Source organism: Nicotiana tomentosiformis, chromosome 8, assembly GCF_000390325.3.
Source record: "Nicotiana tomentosiformis chromosome 8, ASM39032v3, whole genome shotgun sequence".
Classification (NCBI taxonomy): domain Eukaryota; kingdom Viridiplantae; phylum Streptophyta; class Magnoliopsida; order Solanales; family Solanaceae; genus Nicotiana; species Nicotiana tomentosiformis.
In genome coordinates, this window is record NC_090819.1 from 49,190,828 (window position 1) to 49,208,696 (window position 17,869).

Here is a 17,869-nt window from a genome sequence, read left to right on the forward strand (position 1 = left end):
ACACCCGTAGCATATGGGCTGGTCCATGTAGCAGGTCCCAAAGTGCATCTTCCCGCACCTATGGCATGGGGGCCTCCGCTGCTGCTGAAATCTCCCACCAGACCGACCCTACTGGTAGGATCCCCTATTGCCCTAGCTGGGCCTAAAATGGTTCCCCTACTACTGACTATACCTCGATGGCGGTGCATTGACTGAAGACTGAGCAAAAGATTAGGACGGCCCTGATGATCCTCCCCTGAAAGTTGTCCTACCACCACCACCACCACCACCACCAGAAGTACCACTGAAGTTGCTCGCTGACCGGGACCTATTGCTACTCTCTCTCTCTCTCTTCATTCTATTCTTCAGTTTGTGGGTCTCTGTGGCTTGAGAAAATGCCACCATCTTACCATAGTTCATATCAGAGTTCAAGGCAGATGTAGCGGCCTCATTAATAACCAAGGGGCTAAGGCCCTGCACAAACTGGCGCACTCTAGCCTCCATAGTAGGCAACATGTAGATGGCATAATTGGACAGGTGCGCTAATCTCATATGATACTCCCACACACTCATTCTCCCCTGTTTCAGGTTCTCAAACTCGGCGGCACTGGCTGCCTTAGTCTCGGCAGGCAAGAAATTATCAATAAAAGTACCGGCGAACTCACTCCATCTCATCGGAGGCCTTCCCTCCTCACGGGAATCCTCCCACATTTCAAACCAAGAATAGACCACCCATTTAAGGCGGTAGGAGGCCAACTCTGCTCCCTCCGTCTCAGTAGCACGCATAACTCGGAGGGTCTTGTGCATCTCGTCAATAAAATCCCGGGGGGTCCTCCTCAGGATCAGTACTTGTGAACACTGGAGGGTCCAACTGGACCAACTGGAGAAATCTGTTTACCCTGGAACTAGTGGAATCCCCTGGCTGACTAGAAGAAGTGGGTGCAGCATCTGATCTCTAGGCCTGGGAAGCCACTATTTGAGCCAACATCTGTATGGATCCCCTAAGATCCCTATTGGATACACCGGGACCGGAAGCTGGGGCTGGAGGTAGAGCTGGAATATCAGTTGGAGGGATCGTTGCACCCTCAGTAGGTGCAAGAACTGGTGCGGTCTGACCAGGTGTAGTGGAATCAGGCAGTGTAGTAGTCAGGGGAATATTCTCACCCCTCGGGTGTTCACCCGCATTATCAAGTAAAGGGTCAACTGCGACTCTTGGGGTGGCATTAGCTCCTTGGCCAGTTCTTTCTTTCTTCCTAGGTGCCATATACTAAAAATTAGAGCAATGCGCGAGTTTAAGGAGGAACAATCTTACAATCAGCTTTATCGCACGATCTAGAATATCAAAGAAGGGTATTATTCCTAAATGCCCAAGTAGCCTCCTAATTATAGATGTGGTCGACAACACACCGATAAGAAGGACTCTACTAGACACGGCTCCGAGACATTCTAGGATACTTTAAAACTGTAGGCTCTGATATTAAGTTTGTCACGCCCTGACATCGGGGAGCGCGACCGGCGCTCAACAGAGTTACCTCGGTCGAGCAAGCCTGCATAGTGCCGTCTACCCAACTCACCCACAAATAAAGAGAAGAATACAGTTCATTAATAAGTCAATAAGAAGTCACGTTAACAACACTGGTTCATTCCCATTAGTTACGTCATTAACAAGTTTTCAAAATAGTATAGTGTACAATCATAGTTAAGGTGGAACAGATGATAAAATTACAACATTTTTAGTTTAAACTTCCCCAAACAGACACAACCCACACTATGTCTACGGAGCCTCTAACAGGAACAAAAGAGTGTTATGACAGTGTCGGCAAAAAGGCCCCGGCTATACCTCAAAATGCTATGTATAAAGGATAGAAGATACAGGACCCTGAAATGAAGTGGGGCTCACCAAATCAGCTGAGGAGAGGGTGTGCTGCTAACACTGATCAATAATACCTGCTATGGAACCACCTGCATCCATTAAAGATGCAGTGCAACCAGCAAAAGGGATGTTAGTACATATGGAATAGTACTAGTATGTAAAACTAAACACCCTCTCAATAGAACGAGCAATAGTAAACGGAGAATAAAACATGATATCAATAGGAGACTCAAACGGTATCAAAGTGTCACATTAGGGGAAACATAAATTTCAAGTAGGTTTCGGTAATTTAAGTTGGGAGATCTTTAGCACCGATATACCACCGTGTTTTAGCACAGAGTCTGATCTCAGCCCGACCGGCTAAGCCTTCTCACCGCAAGACATACACTCACGAAAACACCATGTACGCGGTATGGCGTCCGATCTTAGCCCGATCGGCTAAGCCATCTCACCATAATAACGTGTGGGTAGACATTACATCACATCTAGCTAGCAATAATCTCATACCATTTAAGGGGAAAACATCTCAACACACCAATCTCATCCCATATAAGGGGAAAGAGTCTCATCACACTAACACGGGGATTTACCCCTCAATCACGCCTGCACCGGCACGTGTAGTTTCGGGGCTAGGTTGTTTCGACCTACCCTTCCTCGATGGCTAATCGATACTCCCAAAGCATTTGTTATTAAAAGTATTTACCTCTCAATTCATATTATTTTACATATCATTCATTTTATTGACATCATTGGCCATAACGCAATAACATTCATGGCACATTGGCCGTACTTCATAATTCAGCTCACTATTCCATTTTCAATCATTATCATGGATAATCAACAACAAGGCCTTTCAAATTAAGACTTTAATCGCATACTTGAGCAAATTAGGGTCTAAGGCACATATGACTTCTTACACAATTGACATGATAGCTTTCATAAAAATTCACGCTTTTAAATCATAACAAAGTAACACACAGCCCATACTTAAACCACATTCTCAAACATTACCTCAACATAACAAGAATCTTTGGAATACCTATTGAACGCGTAATTATTTCGACACAAGGCTTATTTGACAAAAAATTCAATTTATAAGGGCATCACGAGACTTACAAGGACATTGTGAGGTTCAATTCTAATAGAAGGGTTTAGCCAGCATACCTTGCTTCGAGCCTTTTTAAATTGCTACAATGTTCCGTAATTCTTAGCTTCTTCGATCTATATTGAAATATAGCAAAATTGAACACAAATTAGGAGAGAGTTTATGGTTCCAGCTCATTTGAGCATTTTATCAAACATTAGGTGGGTATTATGATTTCAAGGTCCTCCCATGGTGGATTCTTTTACCCCCACTACCCAAAGTCTACCCAATTTAGCTCAACATTCTTCCCCCAACCCATGATAGTACATGCATGTAAAACTAAACAACTCCCACACCCAAGAATTGCCTTACTAATTACCTATTTTTAGTTAAATTTCGAAATTGAGGGTTAGGGTGTAGAATATTACCTCTAGGATGAAGGCCTAGTGTGTTTTCCTTGTTAATCTTCCAAGATTTGAGTAAAAATTGAGGAACAATTGGTTAAGGAACTCTCTCCCTCTCTAGAGAACTTTCTCACTCTCAAAATGTCACGTTCTTACTTAAGAAATGGTCCATAGAGTCTATATAATGAAATGGGGTCGGGTTATAAAAACAAAAAAAAAAAGCTCCGAATAAGAATCTGCGGTCGCATATGCGACCGCATAATGCTTCTGCGGTCCGTGAAATGGCCCTTCGGAACTGGGCACCGCAACCTGGGTATGCGGCCGTTTTGTGGTCTGCATATCGATTCTGCGGTCGCAAAGAGGACCGCAGAATATCTTCCCAAAATTCCTCATGTCGATCCTGCGATGCAATCTGTGGCCCGCAAAGTAATTCTTCGGCCGTATAATAGACCGCATAATGGCCCACAAATTTTTCTCAAGTTTCTGCTTCACTCTGCGGCCATTCTGCGGCCCACAGAGTGATTCTGCAGCCGCATAGTGGGCCGCAGAAATGTCTTTTTCTGCCAACATTTTCCTTTAACTCCCTAGCGCACTGTTCGACCCAAATATTCTGTACCAAACATATTAGCCTACCTCGCCACCACGGAATCTCGGATTTTAGGTGAAATTTTACGGGACCTTACATCCTCCCCCACTTAAGATCATTCGTCCTCGAATGAGGGTTTAAATCCGTCATTAGTACTCAACATGATCCAGTTGTTACTTCACACACTAGTAGTCCGAATTTGACCAACTCCCCAAATTCCCAAAAATTTCGGCAAATTTTCCCTTGTAACTGGGCCTATCCACCTGTCATAGAATCCCAGAAACCAATCCTAACAGCATGTACATAATCCAACGATGCAACATAATATGAAATAACACCAACCGTGGCCTCATAAGCAATATATTACTAGAAAGGAAATATCCTGAGCATAAACTGTACAAGTGATACATAGTTCATAGGAAGTAATTTCATCGAAACTATTACATAGCTATTCAAACAAATAAGTTACTTCTTTTTTATTTCTTCCTCGGCCTCCCAGGTGGCCTCTTCAACCTACTGGTTTTGCCATAACAATTTCACGATGGCAATCTCTTTATTTCTTAGCTTTCAGACTTGCCTATCAAGAATGGCAACTGGAATTTCTTCATAGGTCAATTCTTCATTAACCTCAATAGTGTCTACTGGCACAATAACTGACAGATCTCCAACTACCTTCTTCAACATAGACACATGGAATACCGGGTACACTAATGACATCTCAGGTGGTAGTTCAAGCTTGTACGCCACCTGACCAATCCTCTGAACGATTCTGTACGGCCCGACATACCTCGGACTCAATTTCCCTTTCTTACCAAACCGCATTATACCCTTCATGGGGGAAACCTTCAAGAATACCCAATCATCTTCTTTAAACTCCAAATCCCTGCGATTCACGTCCGAATAGGACTTTTGACGACTCTGAGCAGTTTTCAACCGCTCCTTAATGATCTTAACTTTTTCCATAGCCTGATACATGAGGTCTTACCCTATCAACTTCACTTTCCCAATCTCGAACCACCCAATGGGAGATCTATATCTCCTACCACATAAAGCCTCAAACGGTGCCATCGTCACCACGGAGCCTTGGGTTTTAGGTGAAATTTTACGGGGCCTTACACCCTCCCCCTAGTAGGGGTTTCAACCTGGGGCTCTAGCTCCTGATCAGCTGCGGACGAATCTCGTGTTCTGACAGCATCCTAGGAAGCTCAACTCAATTCAAGGACAGGGATGATGCTTTGGAATCTCAAAGAAGGCCTTTAACAAGATCTCAAGCTAAAGAGTTGCAAAACAAGGTCATTAGACTTCAAGTGAAAATAATGAAGTTCTTTTATGGTCCAAATTTATGTCTAAAAAGAAGAGTATTGCATCCCAAGAGACATCCTTTGAAGAATGTCCTAATCAGTCCACTTTTGGACCCAATAAGTCTTGGACCCCTACTTGCAGCATAATAAGTATTACATGAAGCCACATATTTATAACATAAAAAGGACTTACATTGTGCCCAATAATGTTACAATAGGCGCGCTAGAAGTTAAGTTCAAGTTGGCGCCAAATTGCTTGCAAGTTGCCTTAAAGATTTCCAAGATTTCCAAGATCCTAATCAAGATTGGTTTGGGACTTTCAAGATCCTATCCTAGATTGATTTTAACTTATTTCTATATATTTTGGTATTAGATTTATTGTTTTCCTAGGTAGTTAAGGTTATGTTTTCCTTTTCCTAAGATTGTTGGAGTTGCTTTCCAAGATTGACTTGGTTTTTGTTTCCTGGTGTTTTTTCTTTTCCTAAGGTAGTTGGACTTGTTGTCCAAAGTAGTTTAGGACTTTATTTTCTTATTTTTTAGCATTAATTTCGTGACCCCCTCCTACCTATATAACGGGTGTCTTCTTTATATTTAGACTTATATTATTGCAGACTATTATCAATTTAAATTGTGAGATTCTTCTTGCACTCTTATGTGTAGTTACTCTTGGATTTATTCTTCAACCTTTAAAACTCAACTTACGGTGGTAAGATGAATTGTTCTAAATACTAGATCACTTTTCTCACGACCCAAAATTCAACTAGTCGTGATAGCACCTAACCCAACTCGCTAGGTAATCCAATTAGCAACAATCCAATTCAAAAGAGATTTACTAAGAGAAATAAAGATAATATAACTGAACTTTTATACAAGGAATTTCTCAAGGACTGGTAGTACAAATCATGAGCTTCTAAGATTTAGAGTTTGCAAAGTTGATATGAAACAAATACATCATCTGTTTGAAATATACATGAACAAATTTAAAATACTAAAGCTACTAAGAACAAGAGGCAGCTATGACAGAAATGTAGGTACATCTTCAATTCCAGCTCCCGCCATGCACAGCAACATCAGCATCCAAACTCTGCACGCAAGGTGCAGAAGTGTAGTATGAGTACAACTGACCACATGTACTCAATAAGTAACAAACCTAACCTTAGATTAAAAGTAGTGACGAGCTGGGACAAAGTTCAGAGTCCAACACCAATAGCCAACAATAGTTCATAACAAAATAATAAAAGTGATATAAGAAATAACTCAGAGATATGATGCTCAGCTCGTTCACAGTTACGGAAAATAGTCATGCTTTTAAAATGTAACAATAAAACCCAAATCCTTCACCGAAATAACCAAAATATGAGTAAGTCAGAAATCTATGATTTTTTCCAAAAATATTCAGCAACAAATAAGATGTTTCAGATCGTAGATAGCATGAGGAAGTATGTCTCTATGCCTACATGCCAATGTGCATGTGAAGTCATAAATGTCACAAAATCGTGTAACATGAGGGATTGCATCTCTATGCTTGTGTGTCAAGTATACATGTCAATGCAATGCATCACCGTGATGAACTTATGTACTCACACTCTCAGAGTACTTAATTTCACTATCTCACACTCCCACTCATCACGCTTAATCACCCAACACACTCGTTCACTCAACACTGTACAGTACCTGCTACGGCGTGCAGCCCGATCCCATCATGAATCAATAGCAACTACACTCACTATGGGTGTGCATACTCCGGAGGGGCAGATCCAGCCCAAGCACTAATAAATCCTGATGCGGCGCGCAGGCCGATCCCATCGTGAATCAATAATACATGTTGCGGCGTGCAGCCCGATCCCATCAATATCAATATGACCTGCTATAGCGTTCAGCCCGATCCCATCAATATCACTCACAATCCAGCTTTCAGGCCTCAACTCAGTCATCAATCTCTCCAGTCTCTCGGGCTAACAATGTCATGAAAATCAGCCCAAAATGATGATATAATGTATCAATAAATGGCAACAGACACTGAGATATGATATGCAAATGAATGAGTATGATTGAGTATGTAATTGCAATGTAAGCAAATAACTCAACAGCAGAAATGACCTCAATGGGTCCCAAAAGGATAAGCATATAGCCTAGACATAGTTTCTAACATGGATCACAACTCAATTACTCTAGCACGTAGAAATTTCATGAATAGAAACAAGATTAGGTTACTACACAGTACCACAGAATCAATCGAGTCATAATTCACATGGTGCACGCCCACATGCCCATCACCTGGCATGCGCGTCACCTCAACACCAACACATAACACGTACATTCAGGGGTTCATACCCTCAGCACCAAGTTTAGAAGTGTTACTTACCTCGAACAAGCCGAATCCAATACCGAGCAAGCCAAACAATACTCTGGAAACACCATCCCGCGCGTACCGACCTCCAAACGGCTCAAAACTAGCCAAAAGCAACTCAAATATATCAAATAATGCCTAAGGAAGCAATTCCAAATGATAATGGTCGAATCTTTAATCAAAAGCCAAAAGTCAACCAAAAAGTCAAACCTGGGCTCGCACCTCGGAACCCAACAAAACTCCCAAAATTCGACAACTCATTCAATTACGAGTCTAACAATACTAGTTTCACTCAAATTCGACTCCGAATCGATGTTCAAAACTCAAAAATTCGCTCTATGAAACTTTAGACCAAAATCCCAATTTCTCTCTTGAAATCCTCAATTAAATGCCCAAAATGAAGATAGATTCATGAAATATAATCAAAAATGAGTAGAGAACACTTACCCCAATCCATTTAGTGAAAATTGTTTCAAATATTGTCTCAATCCGAGCTCCAAATATGCAAAAATGGTTGAAACCTCCGAAATAGAGTACTTTATAATCACCAGACGAATCAATGAATCGTGATCACGGAAATACGATCGCGATCGCGAAGAAAAAGATGCACTGCCCCTGAAAATGCACTACGCGATCGCGAAGCACAAACTGCTCAGCCTCAAAAAGACTCTACGCAAACGCGGCCCCAGGCTCGCGAACACGACGAAGAAGCCATGAAGACCTACCTAGCTCAGCTCTACAATGCGAACGCGTGCACACTTGCGCGAACGCGATGCTCAATCTGCAGTAACCTACGCAAACTCGGACCAATATTCACGAACGCGAAGAAGAAATACTCAGCTCCATATTTTTCCCCTACACGATTGCATCCCTATCTTCGCGATCGCGAAGAATGTTTAGTGCACCAGACATCAGCAAAAACCAGCAATGCCAAAATGAAGAAAAATGGTCTGAAATAATCTGAAATACGCCCGAGGCTCTCGGGACCCCATCTGAATATTCCAAAAAGTCTCATAACATAACACGGACCTACTTGAGGCCTCAAATCATGCATAACAACATCAAAATCACGAATCACACCTCAAATCAAACTTAATGAACTTTCAACTTCCAAAACTCGTGCCGAATCATATCAAATCAACTTGGAATTAACTCAAATTTTGCGCACAAGTCCCAAATGACATAAAGAAGCTATTCGAATTCCTGAAACCACAATCTGAATCTGATATCATAAAAATCAACTCTCGGTCAAACTTATGAACATTTCAAACCCTCAAATTTCCAACTTTCGCCAATTAGTGCCGAAACCTTTAAGAAATATCCAAATGCAGATACGGGCATACGCCCGAGTCCAAAATCACCATCCAAATCTAACAGAACCATCAAAACTTCGATCTGGGGTCAAATACTCAAAAATCAAAACTTGGTCAACTCTTCCAACTTAAAGCTTCAAACATGAAATTTATTCTTCCAAATCAACTCTGGATCACCTAAAAACCAAACCCGACTATTCACACAAGTCATAATACCTCATACGATGTTGCTCAAGACTTCAAATAGCTGAATGGAATGCAAATGCTCAAAACGATCGGCTGGGTCGTTACATTCTCCCCCATTTAAACATACGTTCATCCTCGAACATGCCGAGAGTCATTCCAAAGCCATCAAATCACCGTGTAGCTTTACCATGAACATACCCGAGGGTGATCCCACGTCACCCTATTCCATATAAGCCTGACAACACATCATAATGGAAGATCATTACTTCAACCTTAGCCCGTAAGCCTTAGACCCCAATTTCCAACATCCGGAATTCCTTACAAGACCCGAATCTCGCATCTACACACTGTATAAGTCTGATTAACTCAGATGCTCACAGCAATAACTTTTGACCACAGTAGCTGCTCAAAACACACTGGTACCGGTAACAACCCTCATATCAAACAAAACCTCATTGTAAAACCTTCGTACACTACTGATGATGAAAGAAACACACAGAAACTCATAACCACTCATCAGATCAACAAGTCATGGAGCTCTCTCTCGTTCGACAAGAACCAAAGCCAACTTCTAAAATTGATCCTCCATACATATTGTAATCAAATCCGATAGTACCCATTCTAGGTCCCATGACCCCATCTCATCAAATACAGCCACTTCACTAACATGCCGCACCAATACGACCTCACGCCACAAATCGTGCAATCCGTGCACCAATACACAATAATTCAAGTATACTCAAACATGGAAAATGACTCAAATGGGAGAATCGTCCCGCAAGCTCAGCAAGTACCACCACAACGCAATGCTAAAAACCCATCACACACCATAGAACCAAAAAACATGAATCCATCACAAAGGATTATATCTTAACATAACTCCGCTGCAATGCGTGACCCCATCCAAACACTGGTCCACATGAAATACCTCAAGTCCTAATGCTCAAAATTAACAACCACGTGCAATTGACGTCAAGTACCCAAACTGCATGACCATAACCACGGAGAAGCAAATAACACAATATACCACAGCCCGGAAAGACCATAACCAAGGCGCAATCAACCATTCCATACCCCAATCACCATCTCGCTCGGATTCTGCTACAAGACCCAAATAGAACCGCACCATGTGTGCACATAACCAATAAATCAGATCCCCTCGTAGCATAGAAGAGTAACTCATAGAACATATCAGACCACAAACAAGCTCAACTCTAACCGAATGCCACCCCCTCAACACAAACAGTTCTGAGTCAACAAATCTGACCCGGTGTAGAATACACATCCTCATTGGGACTACCAATGGGCCCCCAAATTAACTCCAGCATCCCCAAATGGATAAATAGCCATCCAAAAGTCCACCATGACATAACCATAGCACGTACTACCATCTAGCTAACTTTGGCCACATCTACAATGTCCACAACCCTGAAACAATCTGCTTCCGAGATCTCCCAGTATCCAAATCCATAGAACACATGAATCACCATAACTGATCCAACTCCGCCACTCGAATGACTAACACACATATCGTACATAATTATCCTCACAAGAAACACTCCTATAATTTCTTCCATGCCACATAAAAAATCCGTATACCAACAGTCAATCAACCATGCGAGTACCGCAATACCAATAAAGCATTCGTAAGTCAAAATAGAGTGCGCCTTCTGAAACGCGCACCCCCACCCTTCTCAAGCAATACCAAATGGTGCCAACATCTAAAATTGTCTGTGTTGCATAAACTCATGACTTTCCTTTTGAAACTGAATCGTGACCTTGCACATGCAAATCTCAATCCCACACAACACACCACATCTATCATGCCATCATATGAAAAGTACAAGAATCTCATAATCAACATTGAGTCACCAGCAGAATACATACCCGATCAGTCAGAAACCTGCCACTTGATCCTATCCAGGAGACAATCATTATGATAAAGATGCTCCTCATGTCGGTAGGAAATATCCATCTCAAACAATGGTAGAAACCATCGAGAACTCTCCGAAACCTATTTGCACATAACCAAACCATCGAAACTGAATCTCTCTAACGCAAACAAGCCACGCAGGTCGCCAAACCCAAGAGTATTACCACAAAAAACCTGTAAGAACTCACCACATCATAAGTACCCAAAGAATCGATCATATCCATTATCGAGTTGATCCAACCTACTACCAAGTTGTCCTATTTATCCGAGTTTCTTCCAAATTACCCTCAAGTTAGCACTTCTCCTTCCCAGAACACCATGATCCTCCCCCAAAGATCACAACCAAAGATCCTAGCATAAAACCACACCTCTCTAAGGCACATAAGCTGTTGTATTACCTCTTAACACCCCCAAAGTACCACAATCAAGACACCCACTCCAAAGAGACCTTATGTGAACCTAAAATTGTTTCCTTCACCTTCCTGATATTGAAATGTAGAATCCATAATGATATAGAAATACCGGTGAGTCCCGATACTATCTGACGCAAATCTCGGATTCTTACCATATACAAACCTGAATAAATTCTCAATTGCTATATATAAATCTTGAATCCATTAAAACCTTCTCGAGAGCCATCTACTCTGCTCAAAACTCAATTGCACCACCCAAACGGGCCAAACGACCTGTGCCCCATTAGCACGACAATACCCAAAGAAGCAACCTCGCCTTAATTCAACCAAGCAAATTCCTACTCCATGGGCACTATATCTTCCACGAATAACAACTCAATAATTCCATGATTCCCGTATACCTATAAAGTGTAACATAACACGTATCCAGAAATTCCATTACTCGAGTCATCCTCGATCTTAACCTCTGCAAGTCATATCTGATTCACAAGTATGCCTCAAATCGAAGCCAGTACAACACATAACCATGCAATCAAATCGGCAATAGCAGACTCCCCCACTTGGCTCAAAGCCATAGACCAAAACACTCGATAACTCACAATGCCCATACTCTATTACTTCCATAATATCGTAGTGAGATTCAACTAAATCCTTCATAAGCTCATGTAACACAAACCATGTAATACCTTAAATCATCTGTTAAGCTTGTATTCATCCTCATGACGGTTAGGTTAACTTTCTCAACCAATCCAAACTCAAATTGCAACACCTATATCCATTGATAGAAAAGAAAGCCTCCACACAATATCATAAGGATTACACATCCGTAGATTACCCCGCAGGTGATAACCCACATGCTTAGCCTCAAGATGACATATCTCTATAACCTTTCAGAGCCATAACTACTACTCAATCACTTAATCTTCCTAAGTCTGAACTCATCAACAAGACATGAAAATCTACTTCGTTCCACAATTAAACAACATGAAAAATCTTTCAACACACTCATAACTCGAGACTATACATCACATCAAGAAAGCAATATAGCACCCAATAGTCTTCTTTACATCTCAAGAAAATTATTCTTTTCACAATCAAACCATCTGGACACATCTCGCAGTCACATCATACTCATCATATAGCCATCCAGCCACTCATCGAGTCATAAATTCCACTCATAGGGACGCTAACGGATGTATAAGTCCAAAAGTACGTGCTCACCCAACCAAAATCCTCATGCTTAAGCTAGAGTCATAACCCGGCCTCAAGTCCTCCAGACTAGCCCATCATCAGCACACAAAAAATCACATCTCTCTCCTCATCCATGGAATCACAAGCCGGCGATGCACAGCTGATGTCGAGTGCTCACATGCGCACACGAATGTGTGGAATGAATTCAAAGAGTTATGTTTCAAGCTTAATCAATTATGCACGATAAGGAAAGAAAGATGGGAAGTTTATCCTAAATGCCATGTAGCCTCTCGAAGATAGGTGTGGACGTCATCATACCGATCTGCAAGACTCTACTAGACACTAGCTCATGACTCGTAAAACCTATGAACCTAGAGCTCTGATAACAACTTGTCATAACCCAAAATCCAACTAGTCATGATGGCACCTAACCCAACCTGCTAGGTAATCCAATTAGCAACAATCCAATTCAAAAGAGATTTACTGAGATAAATAAAGATAATCTTGCTAGACTTTTATAGAAGGTTTTCCAAGGACTGGCAGTACAAATCATGAGCTTCTAAGATTTAGAGTTTACAAAGCTGATATGAAACAAATACATCATCTGTTTGAAATATACATGAACATATTTAAAATGCTAAAGCTACCAAGAACAAGAGGCAGTTATGACAGGAACGCAGGTACATCTTCAATTCCAGCTCCCGCCATGCATAGCAACATCAGCATCCAAAATTTGCACGTAAGGTGCAGAAGTGTAGTATGAGTACAACCGACCTCATGTACTCAATAAGTAACAAACCTAACCTTAGGTTGAAAGTAGTGACGAGCTAGGACAAAGTTCAGAGTCCAACACCAATAGCCAACAACAGTTCATAGCAAAATAATAAAAGTGGTGCAAGAAATATGTTACACCCTATGTTTTCGTACGTGAAAGTACGCCATAAGTAAATTGATGAAAGATCGAAAATGAGATATTACATTTCGCATTTTTGTACGTTAAAGTTTCGTCGTAAGTTAATCGACGTAAGTTCAGGAATGAGATTATTTTGGGATTATAAGTATTATGCTATTTCAAACAAGTGATGAGCAAATTCGTGAAGGTGAGAGGGTAAGCAAATCGAAGAAAATGAATTTCGTCGAAGTTTGACATTTTGGGATAGAATACGGCCCAAGCTAAAATATCCGGTATTTATGAACTAGTACCATACAAGGTACCACATGACCATGATAGCAAGGTGTAAAAAGTGTGTTAAAAGTGAGTATCAATTAAAAGTAATTTGAGAGAATTCTTAATTATGTGGATAATTGGGTAATTATCGATCAATGAGAGATTAATAAGATAATCAAGAAGATTAGTAAATAATTATGATTATGGGATAAGGCCTAAAAGGCCCAAAACGTGGCAGCCACTATTCAATTAGTGACTCTTGAATTGAATTGCTAGGTGGCACCTTTAGAGGGCCTCTTAGCTAAGCCATAAAAGGCTTCTTAAATTCAACAAAAGATATGTAAGATTTTGATCAAAAATTCACAAAATAAGAGATGCTCACCTCCTTCCATCTCCAAGTAATGATCTCCATAGCAATATACATTGCTTCAGCAAAACAAAATGTTAGTAACGTGAGTTACTTCACAAAAGAGAGGAGCTTAATCTAATCTAAAAAGTGACGGATCTCCAGCCAAGAAATTCATACGAAGTTATACTACGTAATAGCAACGGGATTTGTAATTTTAAGGAAGTACGGTGCAATCTTTCTCAAGAATATCATACGGATTTTCCCCTACTTCGATCTGCATTACGTGTTGTCGCAATTAACGGGTGTTAAAGGGATTGTCAAGAGAATCGACTTAGGTATGTTAAGTCTAAGCCCTTCCTTCATTTTGGCATGATCTCGTAATTAGATGTGTTTGATAATGAGGCATACAGAGAAGTTCATACTCCCGAATTTATATACATTATCCTAGTCTCATAAATTACAGTATTCTCCTTATCGGGACTTCATATTTAATTGAGTATTGTCTTTTTCTAGTCAAGAGAGTAGAGAGCCTATATATACAGTATTACAGTATTTTCATTACCATCGAGCTATAATCGATGGGCAGGCCCTATTGGGCAACCTCTGATCAGATGGTAAGTTATATACCGAGCCTACTGTGGCTGAGCGCCTATGAGCGAGCCCAGTTGGCCGAGATACAGAGCCTAGTATGGCCGAGCGCCTATGAGCGAGCCTACTACAGCAGAGCAGTTATATATATACCGAGCCTTATAGGGTCGGACGGCTATTTTACTTACTATATTGAGAGAGTTGAATCAGTATCAGCAGGTAAGCCTATCTTCATATTAACTTTGACTCCCAGTTACTTTCAGTTATTATACTATCAGTTCAGATTCATCTTTCAGTATATTGCCTTATATACTCGGTACATTATTTCGTACAGACATCCCTTTTCTGGGGGCGCTGCATTTCATGCGTGCAGGTTCAGTCAGACAGACGGGTAGACCTCTTCATTAGGTGTTGCCTGAGTTCAGTTTGATCGGTAAGCTCCATGCCCTTCGAAGTTGTCGTGTCTAGATATTTATGTACATCTTGTGTATATATGTATATATGTTATGAGTAGGTCGGGGCCCTATCCCGATCACAGTATATCCATCAGTGGAGGCTTGTAGACATATCATGTTAGTTAGTGCAGTATGTTGGGCTTATAGGCCTTGTATGTATATTTTATTGGTTTGTCAGCTGTAGTAGTTATGACGGCCTTGTCGGCCCAGCTTTATATTGATGTCTAGTCAGCGTTCGCAAATTATCGTGGCCCATGGCAAAGGTGTGACATTATATGTTCAGAGTCCCTTAGTCGCAAGTTGATATGCAAGGATAGGTGAGGCACCGGGTGCCGGTCTCGTCCCCCAGGTTCGGGGCGTGATAAAATAACTCAGAGATATGATGCTCAAGTCGTTCACAGTTACGGAAAATAGTCATGCTTTTAAAATATAACAGTAAAACCCAAATCCTTCACCAAAATAACCAAAATATGAGTAAGTCAGAAATCTATGATTTTTCCCAATAACTTTCAACAATAGATAAGATGTTTCAGATCGCAGATAGCATGAGGAAGTACATCTCTATGCCTACACGCCAATGTACATGTGAAGTCATAAATTTCACAAAACCGTCTAACATGAGGGAATGTATCTCTATGCCTTTGTGTCAAGTATACATGTCAATGCAATGCATCACAGTGATGAACTGATGCACTCACACTCTCAGAGTACTCAATATCACTGTCTCACACTCCCACTTATCACGCTCAATCACTCAACACACTGAGTCACTCAGCACTGTACAGTACCCGTTGCGGCGTGCAGTCCGATCCCATCAATATCACTCACAATCCGTCTCTCAGGCCTCAACTTAGTCATCAATCTCTCCAGTCTCTCGGGCTCACAATGTCATGAAAATCAACCCAAAAATGATGATATAATGTATCAATAAATGGAAACAGAGACTGAGATATGATATGCAAATGAATGAGTATGACTGAGTATGTAATTGCAATGTAAGCAAATAACTCAACAGCAGAAATTACCTCAATGGACCCCAAAAAGATAAGCATATAGCCTAGGCATGGTTTCTAACATGGATCATAGCTCAATCACTCTAGCACGTAGAAATTTCATGAATAGAAACAAGATTAGGTCACTACATAGTACCACAGAATCAATCGAGTCATAATTCAAATGGTGCACGCCTACACGCCCGTCACCTAGCATGCGTGTCACCTCAACACCAACACATAACACGTACATTCAGGGGTTCATACCCTCAGCACCAATTTTAGAAGTGTTACTTACCTCGAACAAGCCGAATCCAATACCGAGCAAGCCAAACAATACTCTAGAAACACCATCCCGCACGTACCGACCTCCGAATGGCTCAAAACTAGCCAAAAGCAACTCAAATACATCAAATAATGCCTAAGGAAGCAATTTGAAATGATAAAGGTCGAATTTTTAATCAAAAGCCCAAAATCAACCAAAAGGTCAAACTGGGGTACGCACCTCAAAACCCGAAAAAACTCACAAAATCCGACAACCCATTCAATTACGAGTCCAACCATACTAGTTTCACTCAAATCCGACTCTGAATCGATGTTCAAAACTCAAAAATTCACTCTATGAAACTTTAGACAAAAAACCCTCAATTTCTCTCTTGAAATCCTCAATCAAATGCCAAAAACTGAGAAAGATTCATGAAATATGATCAAAAATGATTAGAGAACACTTACCCCAATCCATATGGTGAAAATCGCTTCAAAACTCATCTCAATCCGAGCTCCAAAGCTCCAAATATGCAAAAATGGTCGAAACCTCCGAAATAGAGTACTTTATAATCACTGGACGAATCAATGAATCGCGATCGAGGAAATACTATTGCGATCACGAAGAAGAAAATGCAATGCCCCTGAAAATGCACTACGCGATCGCCGAACAAGCTTCGCGATCGCGAAGCACAAACTGCTCAGCCTCGAAAAGTCTCTACAAAAATACGGCCCTAGGCTCGCGAACGCGATGAAGAAGCCATGAAGACCTTCCCAGCTCAGCTCTACAATGTGAACACGTGCACACTTGCGCGAACGCGATGCCCAATCTACAATAACCTACGCGAACGTGAAGAAGAAATACTCAACTCCATATTTTTCCCCTATGCGATCGCATCCCTATCTTTGCGATCGCGAAGAACGTTTGGTGCACCAGACATCAGTAGAAACCAACAATGCCAAAATGAAGAAAAATGGTCCGAAATCAATTCGAAACACGCCCGAGGCCCTCGGACCCCGTCCGAATATTCCAAAAAGTCTCATAACATAACACGGACCTACTCGGGGCCTCAAATCATGCATAACAACATCAAAATCACGAATCGCGCCTCAAATCGAACTTAATAAACTTTTGAACTTTTAACTTTCAAAACTCGTATCGAATCATAGCAAATCAACTAGGAATGAACTCAAATTTTGCGCACATGTCCCAAATAACATAACGAAACTATTCCAATTCCCTGAACCACAATCTGAATTCGATATCATCAAAGTCAACTCTCAGTCAAACTTATAAACATTCCAAACCTTCAAATTTCTAACTTTCGCCAATTAGTGTCGAACCCTTCTAGAAATATCCAAATGCAGATTCGGACATACTCCCAAGTCCAAAATCACCATCCGGACTAACGGAAACATCTAAACTCCGATCCAAAGTCA

General features: G+C 41.1%; 1 protein-coding gene across 1 annotated transcript; it reads right to left on the reverse strand.

Moving 5' to 3' along the window:
• Nucleotides 1–210: 210 nt before the first annotated feature.
• On the reverse strand, nucleotides 211–786 carry LOC138897443 (uncharacterized). The gene has a single exon (XM_070183413.1). The coding sequence runs from the start codon at nucleotides 784–786 to the stop codon at nucleotides 211–213; it is 576 nt and encodes a 191-aa protein (XP_070039514.1).
• Nucleotides 787–17,869: the final 17,083 nt, after the last annotated feature.